This window comes from Rutidosis leptorrhynchoides, chromosome 10 (assembly GCF_046630445.1).
Source record: "Rutidosis leptorrhynchoides isolate AG116_Rl617_1_P2 chromosome 10, CSIRO_AGI_Rlap_v1, whole genome shotgun sequence".
Lineage (NCBI taxonomy): Eukaryota > Viridiplantae > Streptophyta > Magnoliopsida > Asterales > Asteraceae > Rutidosis > Rutidosis leptorrhynchoides.
The window spans coordinates 21,164,723-21,179,072 of NC_092342.1; the positions used below are offsets into that span (position 1 = coordinate 21,164,723).

Here is a 14,350-nt window from a genome sequence, read left to right on the forward strand (position 1 = left end):
AATCGGCTCTAGCCACTTTAGATGAACGAAAAATATCTTTTTCCTGGTGCCACTCATGCGAGTGGGAGGCTGTGTTATCAATAATTTTGTGAGCTTCGGTTGCGGTTTTATTCATAATGGAACCACCAACTGCTGTGTTGATGTCTTTTCGTGTAGCGACATCGACGCCTTGGTAGAATATTTGTACTATTTGATAAGTGTCTAAACCGTGTTGAGGACATCCTCTCAACAACTTTTCGAATCTTGTCCACGCCTCATATAATGTTTCATTTGGCTTTTGCGCGAACGTAACAATTTCTCCTTGAAGTCTTACGACTTTAGATGCCGGAAAGAATCTTTTAAGAAATTTCTCAACTAAAACATCTCATGTGTCAATCGCCCCTTCAGGTAACGATTCTAACCAATCTTTGGCTTCTCCCTTTAAAGTCCAGGGAAACAACATGAGATAGATCTGTTCATCCTCAACTTCTCTGATTTTGAATAGAGTATAAATCCTATTAAAGGTTCGAAGATGTTCGTTTGGATCTTCTTTGGCGTACCACTATATTGGCATTGATTAGTTACCATGTGTAGGATTTGTCCTTTGATTTCATAATCTGGCGCATTAATCTCTGGTCGCGTAATGGCATGACCTTGGCCAGTGCATGTAGCTCTCATTCGATCTTCCATACTTAGAGGTTCCGTTACTTCCATAATTGAATTTGTTGAATCAAAATCACTCCTCGACAACCTCTGGTTGTATGATTTGTGGTTCAGGAGGAATGATTAGTGGTTCAGGCTCCGGGTTCTTAATTGTGAAGTAGGGTTCAAAAAATGGATTATTGGAAATTTGAATTGGAGTTCTTGTTTGACTAGATGATGATTCTAAAGAAAAATCAATGGCTATAATATTGGCTAGATGTCTTGATCGATTTACAGGTGGTGAACGTATGAAAGGTGGTGAACGTTTTGCTCGGTGCATTCACTGAATATCCTATTAGTTATAAATATAAAAATTATATAAGTTATCAAATTAATAGACTTTTCTGATTTTGCCCACGTTTCGAATAGCCAATAGATGCAGCAGGTAGTCAGGGCCCTTTAAATCGGAAGCCCACAACTCGCCACTAACAAATCCAACTATTACTACGAACCAGAAAATTTTGGATGTCTATCAATTTAACCGCTTAAAATAATTTTTCGTCGAAATTTAAAGAAGATAAAAATCTATGTCCTAAAAACTAGAGCGTAGAAATGAGAAAGAAAAAGCGCGTCGAAAAATAAGAGTCGAAAAAAATAGGAAAGAAAGTAAAGCGTCGAAACTTAAAAGTCTAAAAACTAAAAATTAAAACTTACGTCTAAAGGTATTAGAACTTAAAAGGAATTCTGTATCCAAAACGGCAATAACTTAATTAAGCACTAAAATCTATAAAAAACTAAAGCGATAAGCGATGTCGTAAATTTCTAAGGCGCCTAAATCTTAATCTAAATAAAAGCACTTAAGGGATTTTACAGCAAAGCCTAAAAATCTAGAAATATAAAATAACTACGGCAAAAACTAAATTTAAAACTAATTACGAACGATAAAAATACAAATTATGATGTAAATGATAAAAATATACAATTTATAAAAAGAAACAAAATGATAAAATATTATTTTTATATTATTATTTTATAAAAGTATTAATTTTTAAAACTAATTAAAACTAATAATAACAAATTATAATTAAACTAAACTAAATATATTAAATTAAAACCCTAATTAATTAATTAATTAATAATAATTAAAACCGTAACCCAAATCGTACCAGTTTAAGGATCAGAGCTGTCACCTCAGCTGATGCGATCGCATGAGTTGAGGGTTATAAAACCATGCGGTCGCATGGTATGCAGCTTCAATTTAAATGCAGGCCAAAAATTCGCAGGCCTAGTTTTTTTTTTATGTATTTAATTTATAAACTTTACAAAATTAATATAATTAATATTTAGAATTATATTTTTAAGAACTTAATAAAAATACTTTTATACTTTATATAAAATATATTTTCTTTTTACTTAAACACTTAAATAAATTTTTTTTTATATTTTTGTATTTTTATGTTTAAAACTTATTATATTTTTACAAAAATAAATTAAAACTAATATATATATATATATTTTTATAGCGTTTCGCTTTCGGCTCCCCGGCAGCGGCGCCAAAAACTTGATGTTAAAGTAGAGGGGTATACGAAATACTATTATTGTTTACTATGAAATACTACGAAATACTACGAAATATGATACAAGTTTTAATTAATTTACGGATGGGATATACTTAAACCTTGCCACAACACTATAGGCAGTGTACCTAATCGTAGAGTAGTGTAGTTTTTAGTAAGTCCGGTTCGTTCCACACGGAGCTAGTGATTACGTACTATATTTTTAATAACTATATTTATAAAATATATATATATATATATATATATATATATATATATATATATATATATATATATATATATATATATATATATATATATATATATATATATATATATATATATATATATATATAAGTAGTAATATTATAAAAGGGAGTTTTACCGTTTAATGACCGGTTTTTCGATTTTTAATAAAGCGTAAAGATAAATGACAATAATTAAAGTGCGTAAAATAAATAACAATATTTAAATAACGATAAATAAAATAACAGTAAATAAAATTGCGATAGAATGTGAAATAAAAGAATTATGCTTATTTAAAGTTCCGTAATCATGATGTTTGACGTTTTGATTTTAATTTATTTATCTGGGCTAATTGTCCTTTGTCCTGGATTTATTTGATACCTATCTGGTTTTTGTCCATAATAGTCAATCGGTCATAATTATAAAATACTCGTCAAATTAACCTTATTCCCGATGTTAAATAATCCAACTAATTAGGGATTTAAACTGTAACAACGTTTTAATACTTTGTTAATAATTACACAAGGTTATCGACTGCGTGTAATCCAAGGTTTTAATACTTTGTTAACAATTACACCAATTATCCGTGTATGTAATCCACCCCTGTTTTAATGAGATATGAATATTAATTTACCCACTTGATCAGTTTGAATAATCAATTACCCAACCCAAATAATTAATTAAATGATCGTAAAAGATGTCGTATAAACGTCACTAAATAGGACATGCATAATCATTTAATAATTATTAGATTAACTAACTTGAAGATAGGTTCGACAGATTCCAATGAGTTGTCATTCGATTAGACAATACCCCTCATCTATTAATAGTCCATAGTCCAATGTCCACAAGTGTCGGTCTTTTGTCCAAACCCTAATTATGGTACAAAATTCAATAACCCCATCTTAATATTTAGCCCAACATCACGATTACTTCGGCTCAAATAAGCATAATAATAACTTAGTTACGAGACATTAATTTAAAAAGGAAGAACATAGCTTACAGTGATTATTTATGGTGTAGCGTTACACGGACAGAGTTCTGACTTTAAAATCCGTAAAACATTTCTTACAATAACCCCACTAAACCATAACTTTATTATTAAAATTAACTTAAATTAAAATTATAATATAAATATATATTATGTTTACAGAGAATGAAAGAAAGAATGAAATATGGTGTATCATTCCTCTGAATTCGTCGCCTTTTATAGCACTTGGCCAGGATTTAGGGCCCATGCGATCGCATGGGTTCCTAGTGCATTAGCCATGCGATCGCATGGCCAGGCTGGACATGCCCAATTGCTTCCAAAACGTGGGCGGCTGCTAATTTAAATAATATATAATATGATATATATAATTTTATATAATTATATATATTATATTATATTCTTGTGCATAGTTGACTCGTAATTTTAGGTCCGTTGACTCGCGCATTGATGCTCGTTCATGTCTCGGTTCCGGATTTTCGAACGTCTTTTCGTACGCTTTGAAATCTTGTACTTTGCGTTCTGCGGCTTGTACTCTTGTAATTTTTAGACGTTATTTATCAATAATTGGAACCATTTGGATTGTAACTTGTACATTTGAGCGTTTTGGTCATTTGCGTCTTTAAATCGTCGTTTTCTTCTTTTGTCTTCGCAATATTTATTTAAACGAATATCACTTGGAAATAGAACAATTGCAACAAAAAGCTTTACATATTGGAAGGATATTACGACTAAATATATGTTCATTTGGAGTACTATCAAGTGCTTATCTTTTCTATCAATGCGAGCTTTAGAAAAACCAGGTGGATTTGGTAAACTTGAACTACTTTCTTGAATCGGCTTAGTTGAAATGGAGCTCATTTTATTAAGAGATTCATCTTCTATCCGAATATCAACTTGTTCCTCAACCGACAAATCTAAAACAATACCTTCAAATTCTTTGAGATGGTTCGAGTTATTTGAGCCTTCTGCGAATGATGACCCCGAAGACTGGCTTTGGTTTTCAACATTAACCGAAGCATCATCCTCTTTGGTACTTGCTTCAATAGTCGAGTCAATATTAAACAGCCACGTGCCAATTTCATTAACATTAATCTCAAACTCTTTACCTTTAATATCTGCGATCACCACCGAGTTAACACTGCTTTTACTACTCGTGGCAATACATACTCTACTCGAAGAAATAGGTAAATCTGCATTGTTTTCGAAAAAATAAAAATCGCCCAAAAGAGGATTCAATTTTCATACTAGCAGCAGTTCCCCACGCACAAGTGAGAAAACCTGATAATTCTATCCACACAATTCTTTCATCTATAACAAAATCGTCCCATGCATCTTTAATACACATAAATACAATAGCCAAATTAGGGTTCGATTTGAATGCTGTACAACTTGCTTCATTTTCGAATTTTAACCAAACCCAAAAACCGCCTATGTATTGGATTTTGAACTCCGAAAAACCTTCTGCGTAACTTAGTCGGTACAGTGAATAAAGTGTCCCAATATCTTTCAATTTCGCCATAACTACATAATCATCCTTCGAAATAGAAACCAACTCTTCATCATTAAATGTAATTTTCTTCACAGAAGGTTGAGCATTAGTTACCTTATCAGCATATGATGGGCCATTCGAATGAACGGGTACTGTATTAACTGGTTTTGCAACAAACACAGGAGTATGCTCTCTAACCTTTTTTTGCTTCACATAGACGTCCTTGCTACCATTTGTTACTTTCGAAAAATCTGATTTCGAAGCTTCAACATACAGATGGTAGTTACCCATCTACACATCTGCCATTCTATTTTCCATCTCAGTTACATGCTTGACCCCCATAAAACGAACGAATGCGAAACGCTTACCGAATTTTGCACGTTTCTTGCCTATGTAGACGTTCACTAGGAAACCATATTCATCGAACACCTTTCTTAACGATTCTGTATCTGCGTAATCAGGGAAATTAGTAACGTAGAATGATTGATACTCATGATCCGATCGTCCAATCTATGTCGAGCTTCCTGTAATTGGTTTTACCATTGCGTCGTTCCTTAGTAAACCACCCGTCGTTCAAGGGAGTGGTTCGTACGTTACCTACCATGATTAAGGCGTTTGATCCTGCCTGAGATTGATCGGAGAAGAAAAGAAAATCACGGCGCCTTCAAGTCGTTAGAAATCGCCCAATTTTTTTGGAGAAAAGGGTTTTTTTTTTTTTAATTAACTTGTCGCTCCTATATCATACGTGCAGCTAACAATCATTGGATTAGGGTTTAAACGAATTAATTGAAATAATCGATGTTTGTAATGTGTGTATCAAATTGGTAGTGAAGATATTTATAGACGTCTAATAGAAGACACAGTTAAAAATGACATAACTGCCCTTACATGAGAAGCACGTGGATCAGCTAAATGGGAAAAAGTAACGTCGACTTAACGAATGAACTGTCCATGAAGGAGTATTAGGCCATGTTTGATTAAGATTTAATGGACTTAATTGTATGAAACTTAATATGTAATGTCAGTGAGAACTGTTTGTTTTTTACTTATTGAATAAGTCACATATTAATGAAAAAAAATTCAAATAAGTGTAAATTTTCATTTAGGTCCCGACTTTTTAATAACTGCTCTAGTAACTGCCCATGTACATGGTTAATTTGGTAAATTCAATTATTCAGACGGTTATTCAGTAGCAAAAACAAACACAAATTATTTATTCGACACTTATTCCTCACAGACATCTTATTTAAATTCAGACAAGAGAACTTATTAAAAAGAAAAAAGAAAAAACAGGGCCTTAAACTATTGGACTATCCTGATCAAAAATATTTTATATTATGTTTGAACAAATCCGTATTTTTGTTGGTCTAAACTAGTAATAAAATTTGTATTTTGTATTTGTAATATATAATCAGGGCCGGTCTAGTACATTTTGATGCCCTGTGCATGTCAACTAAAAAATGCTCTGAGTTGCCCAAATAATGCACTATTAGTTAATGTTGACTCGGTACTTAATCAAACTTAATCTATATATGTACAAATATAATATATATATATAATAGTTTTTTAATGACATGCCTTATAGTTATCGTTAATGCGCTTAAACATTTGTATAAAGCGGTTACAAGTTGATTTTATAGAGACGCTAATCAAATTGTAGAGACTTTAATACACGCTAATAACAACTTTAAAAGTACTCGTTAGAAAAATTAGACAAAATGAATCTACTATGTTAACAAACTAATATAAACCTAGTTTAGTTGTCATGTCAAATTTAAACTTTATTATTACTGACAAATACATATTAATTATTAATGTATAGGCTCATAAAGACATAAAATTAACAAAATTGATAATTCTTGCTATCGAATTTCATGCTAGAACTAAGCAATAGTTATAAACTGCATTTAGGTGTGAGCATTTGTCATTTGCACTACACAAATTATATAAAAAGGCATATCAATTAATAAGTTATAATGAAATAAATATAGTCAGATATTGAAGACTACCCAAATTATTCATGCTCATCAAGCTAAAGAAAATATTATCATAAATATATCTTAAATGCGATAATTATTAGAATAAAAATGTACATATTATTAACGTTGTATTGTAGCTCATGTGGTAGTGGTCTGCCTCTCTTAGCGAGAGGTCAGAAGTTCGACTCCCGTGGAGTGCAGCATTGCACACAATGTTGCCCCTTTACTCTTGAATTCCACCCAAGGGTACCTTTCCCACATCGTGTTGCGGGGGCAGTGGGGGAAGGGGGTTTTACCGCTCATGCCCTCGGATTGGGCAGGGTTTCCTCCTGAACAGCAGTTGGGGGCGGGTTACGCAACTGTAGGGAGATGAATGCGTGGGTGGTTAAGTCCCTCCTAGGTGATCCCGTACTGATATTCAAAAATTAAATGTACATATTATTATATAATTTTTCTTGGTATAAAATGATACGAGAAATTGTTACCGTTTACAAATAAATCATTCGAAAACAAAGAAATAAATGAAAGAGACAGTTAAATGTGTATCTTTAAATAAAATAAAAGGTCGATTTTGAAAGAATAAAAGGTTAAATGTGTATATTCAACGTTATTTTTAGAAATAGAACACTAATACATGTGTCATCTTGTCGTCTTCTTGAGTGCACAAAAAGAGTACACAAAAAGAAAATTCAGATCCCACCACAAAATATAGCATTTTAACTTCCTAATCTGAACTTCCCTTTTTAACGCAATTAATGTTAATCGTTTTCTTATAACCATAAAACATCATTAAGTGACCGTAAATTATTTCAAATCTCGATTTACAACACCTGTATATTTTGAACGATTAATGCAGATTGATGTCCTCTATCGGTTGATGCCCAGTGCGAGCGCAAGGCCTACCTACCCTTAAGTCCGGCTCTGTATATAATCTTAAAAAAAACAAAGAGGCTTAATTGATTTGACTTCACTTTACTTAAAAAGAGAGGGGTCGAGCGGGCAGTAAAGGCTCATTTAGTATACAACGAGCGAGCAGCAAGCACCTACTCCTATCAAAATGAAAAGCAGAGACTTCTTTTTAGCTGATGCTTTGATTGAAGTCCCCGTTACCTTTTTTGGGGTATGGAGCCACGTCGGTCGATTGCCAGATAAAATAAATAAGTTATAAGTAATATCAGTAAGTTTCTTATGCGATCAAAAATCGGTCAGGCAAGAATATTACACGTTTGAAGGTTGGCGGTGTGGTTGTAAAGCCGGTCATAAAGACTCGGAAAGGTAAAGCGGTTGTCGGGTAACGCGGTTCCGTTTGGTTTTGTTTTTTAAAGGGTTGTCGTTTATTTGGTGCTTTAGGGTCTTGTATTGGATTTTGTTTGTAGTGTATTTTCGAGATCGAGTTAGAATCCGGTTGCTCAAGGCTCGGTTTAGTTAGCTTTTGTTTCTTTGTTTAGTGTTAGGGATCATTTTCTGTTGCCGAGCCTTGCTTTGTTTTTGGATCGATTGTTCCTTTGTTCGTCTGTTTCATCTACTGATGAAAAGACTTTGTTTTAATGTTATCGTTATTTTAGCAAAAAAAAAAAAAAAAAAAAAAAAAAAAAAAAAAAAAAAAAAAAGTATATACCCCGTAAAAACCAAAATAAAATAAAATGGAAATAGTTTTCTACTCACACCTCAATAACTCATATACAGTCAAGAAGTAGAAAAAGACCTGCACAATCACCCCTTAACTCACTCTATAAATACATATTTCGTGCTCATATAACTCCCGCTTTTTTCAACTTCAATTCACCAAAACCCTAACCACCTCTAGCTATAACTCATATATTATCGATTCAAACTAATTAATTATACATCTCATCTTATATATATGGCGAATAGCAATCCATCAGACGGTTCAGCTGACGATTTCTTCGAGCAAATCCTAGGATTTCCTGCTACTAATTTTGCAGCAGTTAATAGTACTAATACTACTGGTGATCATCATCATCATCTTCATCATCATCATCATCATCCAAATTTGGCGGCAAATGATGCAACTAACTCTATGATGCTGCAATTGAGTTCAGCTGCTACAGCTGGTGGTGATCATCATAATAATAATAATCATCATTTAGTAGGAAGCGGCGGTGGTGGCGGTTTAGGGTTTCATTTTCCGTTAGGGTTAAGTTTAGAACATGGTAGTAAAGGTGCCGGAGCCGGAGCCGGAGGGTTTCTGAAAATGGATGATGCTTCTGGTAGTAGCGGTAAACGGTTTCGTGATGAGGTTGTCGTTGATAGCCGTCTTTCTAATTCAGTAAGTTTATATATAGTGTATATACATTTTTATTTTTGTTATAATATTTGATGAAAAATATACGAATGAAATGAGTTTTGAGAATAAAGAATTTGAAAAGTCAATACTGGAGGACGGAGTGAGTAATATTTTTCAGTTTCATGTTTTCAAGGAATTCAAAAGGTTTTCTATGGGGTAGAAATGAGATGTTGTAAATTGGAATTATATTTATTGTTTTTAGAAAATTTAAAAATGTTGTTGGATGAGTTATATTGAGTTGCTACTTGCTGCCCCTACCAATGGAGTAGAATCATATGAAAAAGTTGTCATTTTCTTTTACCGGAATATATGCATGTGGGTCCGTCAGGTTTTCTTTCTTTATGTCATCTTTTTTCTAAAGTTGACAAATTTTAAACAACAAATAAAAAAACAGGGAATGTTTTTTTCTTCATCCTTTATTAAATTTGTAGAAATTTATAGCCAAGATGTTTGACTTTATAGATGTGTTCCTTCAATTTGAATATTTGGACTTTTTCTTCCGTGAATTAATGCTCATTTAGTAAATTAGTACTAGTATTTTATACACCTATGTGAGAAGACTAACTTGTACTCAGTGTCTTTGGCTAAACTCACAAGTTATGATATGATTTTTTAATCTATAGAAAAATTCAAATCAATACAAGTTATGTGGATAAATTTTGCTTGATTATCATGGTTCCGACTTTAATAATCACTTTGAAAGCGTACATTCGTCACACCTTAATTCACTGTACCTGTTTGTATTGGAAAAAAAAAGACATGTTGATGATTTCTATATATTAAGGTTGAACAAGTTTGTGTATTGACAATTTGTTTGATCATTTTTAGGGGTTTCAGGGTCAACAAATGCCTAACACGGTGCAAACGGCTCCAAATCCACCAACAGGTCGCCCCACGAGGGTCAGAGCAAGGCGTGGGCAGGCCACAGACCCACATAGTATTGCTGAGAGGGTAACTCTGTTTTTTGTTGCCTATGCAAATTATTTTGTAGATATATATGTGGTGGATCAAATTTGGTTGAAAAGTACAAATTGAAATATAACATGAACTCTTTATACTAATTTTGATCCTTAAGAACTTGATTAAATGTCATTTGTAACAGCTGCGTCGTGAAAGAATAGCAGAGAGAATTAGGGCGTTACAAGAACTGGTTCCTAGTGTCAATAAGGTAAGTACTTTATTATTGTTCATTGTTCTTCTATCTATTTCATTTTGTAATTTTTTAAGATATTTAATTTGCACTATTTCGTTTTCTTGTGGTGTAGACGGATAGAGCTGCGATGCTTGATGAAATTGTGGATTATGTCAAGTTCCTAAGACTTCAAGTTAAGGTAAATTGAACTCTATATTAGACACTTGATTTTCACATATTTCTAATGACATATTTTATACCTTCATCCGTTTTCTTGTGTGGGACTCATAATATCGCCAAACAATTATTGTCAAAATGCCGTTTTGTTCATGTCATTTGCTACTAATATTAGTATACCGTCTTTTGGATCCTGTACTAGTGGATTAGCTTTCCGTACTTATCTACCAATATAGTTAGTATATGCTTGCACACATGCACAAATATACATTTATGGATAATATGAGTAATTTCAGCCATTACATGGAAAACAATATGATTAGCATCAATGTGTGAAATCTCAATTATGCTAAAACTAGATTTTATAACATACAAGGCCAAGCTCAATGCTGCTCATCATAGTGATGGTCCCTCTAATGATTTTCTTATGACTTGAAAAATATTTTACATCTCTTAGTTATTTGAATAGTTACTTGTATTATACTCTTCGTGTGAATGCACAAATGCGTTTATTAATCTATTTAAGTATATACCTATATGTTCCTTGAAGGTATTGAGCATGAGTAGATTGGGCGGAGCCAGCGCTGTGGCACCACTTGTCACTGACATCCCTATATCATCTGTTGAGGTAATGTTGTTCTTTATTGGAGGTGGAAAAATGGGCGGGTCAGACTTCGTATGACGGGTAGTTTTTTACGCATCAATTTGGGTTGAACCGCAGCACTTTAGTCCTAAAAAATTAATTTTTTTAAACTTCAATCATAATTTTAAGGTGATTGTCGATTGTCAATGTAATAATCTCAATTCACATCGGACAATAATTTGACTTTCAAGATTTTGAACAGGAAGAAGGTGGTGAAGGAGGAAGAAACCAGCCCGCATGGGAGAAATGGTCAAACGATGGCACAGAACGACAAGTTGCAAAACTAATGGAAGAAAACGTTGGGTCTGCAATGCAATTTCTTCAATCTAAAGCACTCTGCATCATGCCTATATCACTTGCATCTGCAATATATCACACACAATCTCCAGATTCAACCTCAATTGTCAAACCCGAATCAGAACCTCCATTATAGACCCCTATTTAAACAAAAATTTTAAAACATCCAATAATGTACAACATCTATTGTAATTTTAGTTCTAGTCCAAGATGCAAAATGTAATCACCATTCAATAATATGATGTAGTTGAAATAAGCATCAAAGGTCCCCTTTTTCTTTTCCACCACTCATATTTTATAAGAAATTTGTCAAACCTTTGCTTGATATGTTGTGCCTTTTTGTGTCTATTTAGTGGTGGATGACTAAGGAAAAGGGAGATTATAAAGTTATATATAGTGGGGGGAGGCTTTAAATTTATATATTTTTAGGGGTAGTGGATTGTGGGGACATTGATATATCTATATTTGTTATGTTAATCTTGAGTATATTATTATTGTTTTAATTTGTAATGTTTGTATGTGGATAATAGTTGGTTGTAAAAAGTTATAAGCGTTTGATGAATGATGATAGAGTAGTACTGTTGCAAAAGAGTGAGTGGGTTCGTATTACAGAAGTCGAGTTTTACATTCTTTAAGTCCATTATTGGTCGATGAAGTTGCGGCATTGATTAGTTTTCACTACTGTTATGATTACCACTTACCAGAGCTGTCAAAATGGTCGGGTCAAATAAGTCTTATTCGCATACAACTTACCCACATTTATCAAATAAAAGATCTAAAGAATCCAAAAGTGCTTGCCGGAAGCAAAACAATAGTTAAAATAAAGCCGGCTACCGGACACAGTGATGACGTACAAGCCACTTGGATGCCAGTCAGATAGGCATACGGAAGGCGAAAGACTGACATATACGCCGAATAAGCAAAAGCCAGATAAAACAGTGAGTCATTTAGAAGCTAGCCGGATAGAGAGTGTCGTATGTAACTCTAACGTGCAACTCATATAAGAGACCATCCGGATGGAGAATGTCGTGAAGAAACACTTGATGATTTTAAATATGTGTTTACACGTAAGCCCTTCCACTTGGCCTGCACACAGACACCAAAAAAATGTGGGCATTAACACACGAATGGAGCGTCTGAGCCACGTCAGCCTGAATCTTTAGGAAAGTTTGTTACGATAGTTTGTTACAATCATGAAATGGACATATGTCACGTCAGCATTTCCTCTAACAAACTATTGGCGTCTATAAATACACCTTTGGTTCATTCATTACACACACAATCTAACACACAATTAATACGTCATTACTCTGCTCAACAAATCATCTACAGACAATCACATCGAATCCGGTCATCACCGGAGTTAGATTATTTAAAGATATTAATACATTCGATTCAATCGAGTAGGTTAACTCGATTGATTGTTTTACACCCTCGTGAATTCTCAGATTCCGATCGGGTTTACACGACTGCCAGAGTTTAAACAATCGATCAACCACTTTTTTTCCAAATTCAGCACTCAAACTAAACCCCGTAAGTTTTATGTTTAATCAGCAACAATATATTGTGCGCTACAACCATTATGTTTTAACCAACTATTGAAAGTTTCCAGCCTACAATCTAGAAGCTCACCTTCTAGATGTTCAAAGTAGCCTTCTTTGAACACCATGTAGAAGAAGCAAAGATGAACACGATGACGGCCGCCCAGCATCTCCGTTCACACGACACCTTCCTCGTTCACACCATTTCACCGCAACCAAAGTTTTAGTATAAATAGAGGTTGAAACCTCAATTGTAAATCATTCAGAAAAGTGTAATCACACCTAGTTAGTGTGTGTGAGTTAAATGTGTAATACTAACCAAGAGTAAATACATCCCTAGAAAGTGGTGAGAATTCCTAGTGTGTTAGTTTGAGAGTTTTTTTTTTGTTTTTGAGTTTTGTAATACTCTGTAATCTATTCTTGTGAGTAATAGAGTTATTTTTTTCTCAAATTTGTGTGTACCAACGTCCAGTCGATCTCCTCTTAATCACAACAAGTGGTATCAGAGCCAGGTTAGAGGCGTTGGTCGAGTTTTTTTTGAGTTTTCTGAAGTTTTCAACCCCGTTTGTGTTGAAAAATTATTTATAAGGTGATAATGTCCACGGAAGAGTCAGGATCATCTTTCGGAGCCATGATTATGCTCACTGCCACCAACTACACGCTGTGGAAACTTCGGATGGAAGATCTCCTCAGCTGTAAGGATTTGTTCGATCCTATTGAATTGAAGGGTATAAACCCTGATTCTGCCAAAGAGAAAGAGTGGAATAAATCAAACCGAAAAACTATTGGTCAGATTCGTCAATGGATTGATCATAGTGTCTTCCACCATGTTGCACAAGAGACAGACGCATATGTCCTCTGGAAAAAGTTGGAGGACATGTACCAGGCCAAGACTGCTCGGAATAAAGCCCTGCTGATGAGGCGTTTAGTCAACATGAAGCTCAAAAGTGGAACTTCAGTTGCCGAGCATACCAGTGAGTTCCAGAGCTTGGTCAACCAGTTATCGTCTGTAGAGATGCCGCTTGGCGATGAAGTTCAGGCGCTACTGCTACTTAGTTCCCTTCCCGATAGTTGGGAAACGCTGGTAGTAACACTCAGCAACTCAGCCCCGAATGGCAAACTTACCATGTCAATGGTCAAGGATGCCCTATTCAGTGAAGAGGCAAGGAGAAAGGACATTGGCACAGATCAAACTCATGTCTTTGTCACCGAGAATCGGGGGAGACAACGAATGAGTAGCAAAAACAAATGGAGAGGCAGAAGCAAGAGCAGGGGCAGGTCTGCTGATGGCAGAAAACCAATATATAAATGCCATCATTGTGGATTAGAAGGACATATGAAGAAGAACTGCTATAGTTTGAAAGAGGAAC

The 14,350-nt window shown here is 34.1% G+C and overlaps 1 protein-coding gene and 1 non-coding gene across 2 annotated transcripts; both read left to right on the forward strand.

Moving 5' to 3' along the window:
* Positions 1 to 203: 203 nt before the first annotated feature.
* On the forward strand, positions 204 to 310 carry LOC139874020 (small nucleolar RNA R71). The gene has a single exon (XR_011767724.1). It is a non-coding gene; the product is annotated as a small nucleolar RNA R71 (small nucleolar RNA).
* Positions 311 to 8,663: 8,353 nt separating this feature from the next.
* Positions 8,664 to 11,792, forward strand: LOC139872685 (transcription factor UNE12-like). The gene is made up of 6 exons (XM_071860615.1): positions 8,664 to 9,172; positions 10,019 to 10,141; positions 10,293 to 10,358; positions 10,456 to 10,521; positions 11,050 to 11,127; positions 11,345 to 11,792. Exons 1-6 carry the CDS (start codon positions 8,747 to 8,749, stop codon positions 11,573 to 11,575), a joined length of 990 nt encoding a protein of 329 aa, XP_071716716.1. The 5' UTR covers positions 8,664 to 8,746; the 3' UTR covers positions 11,576 to 11,792.
* Positions 11,793 to 14,350: the final 2,558 nt, after the last annotated feature.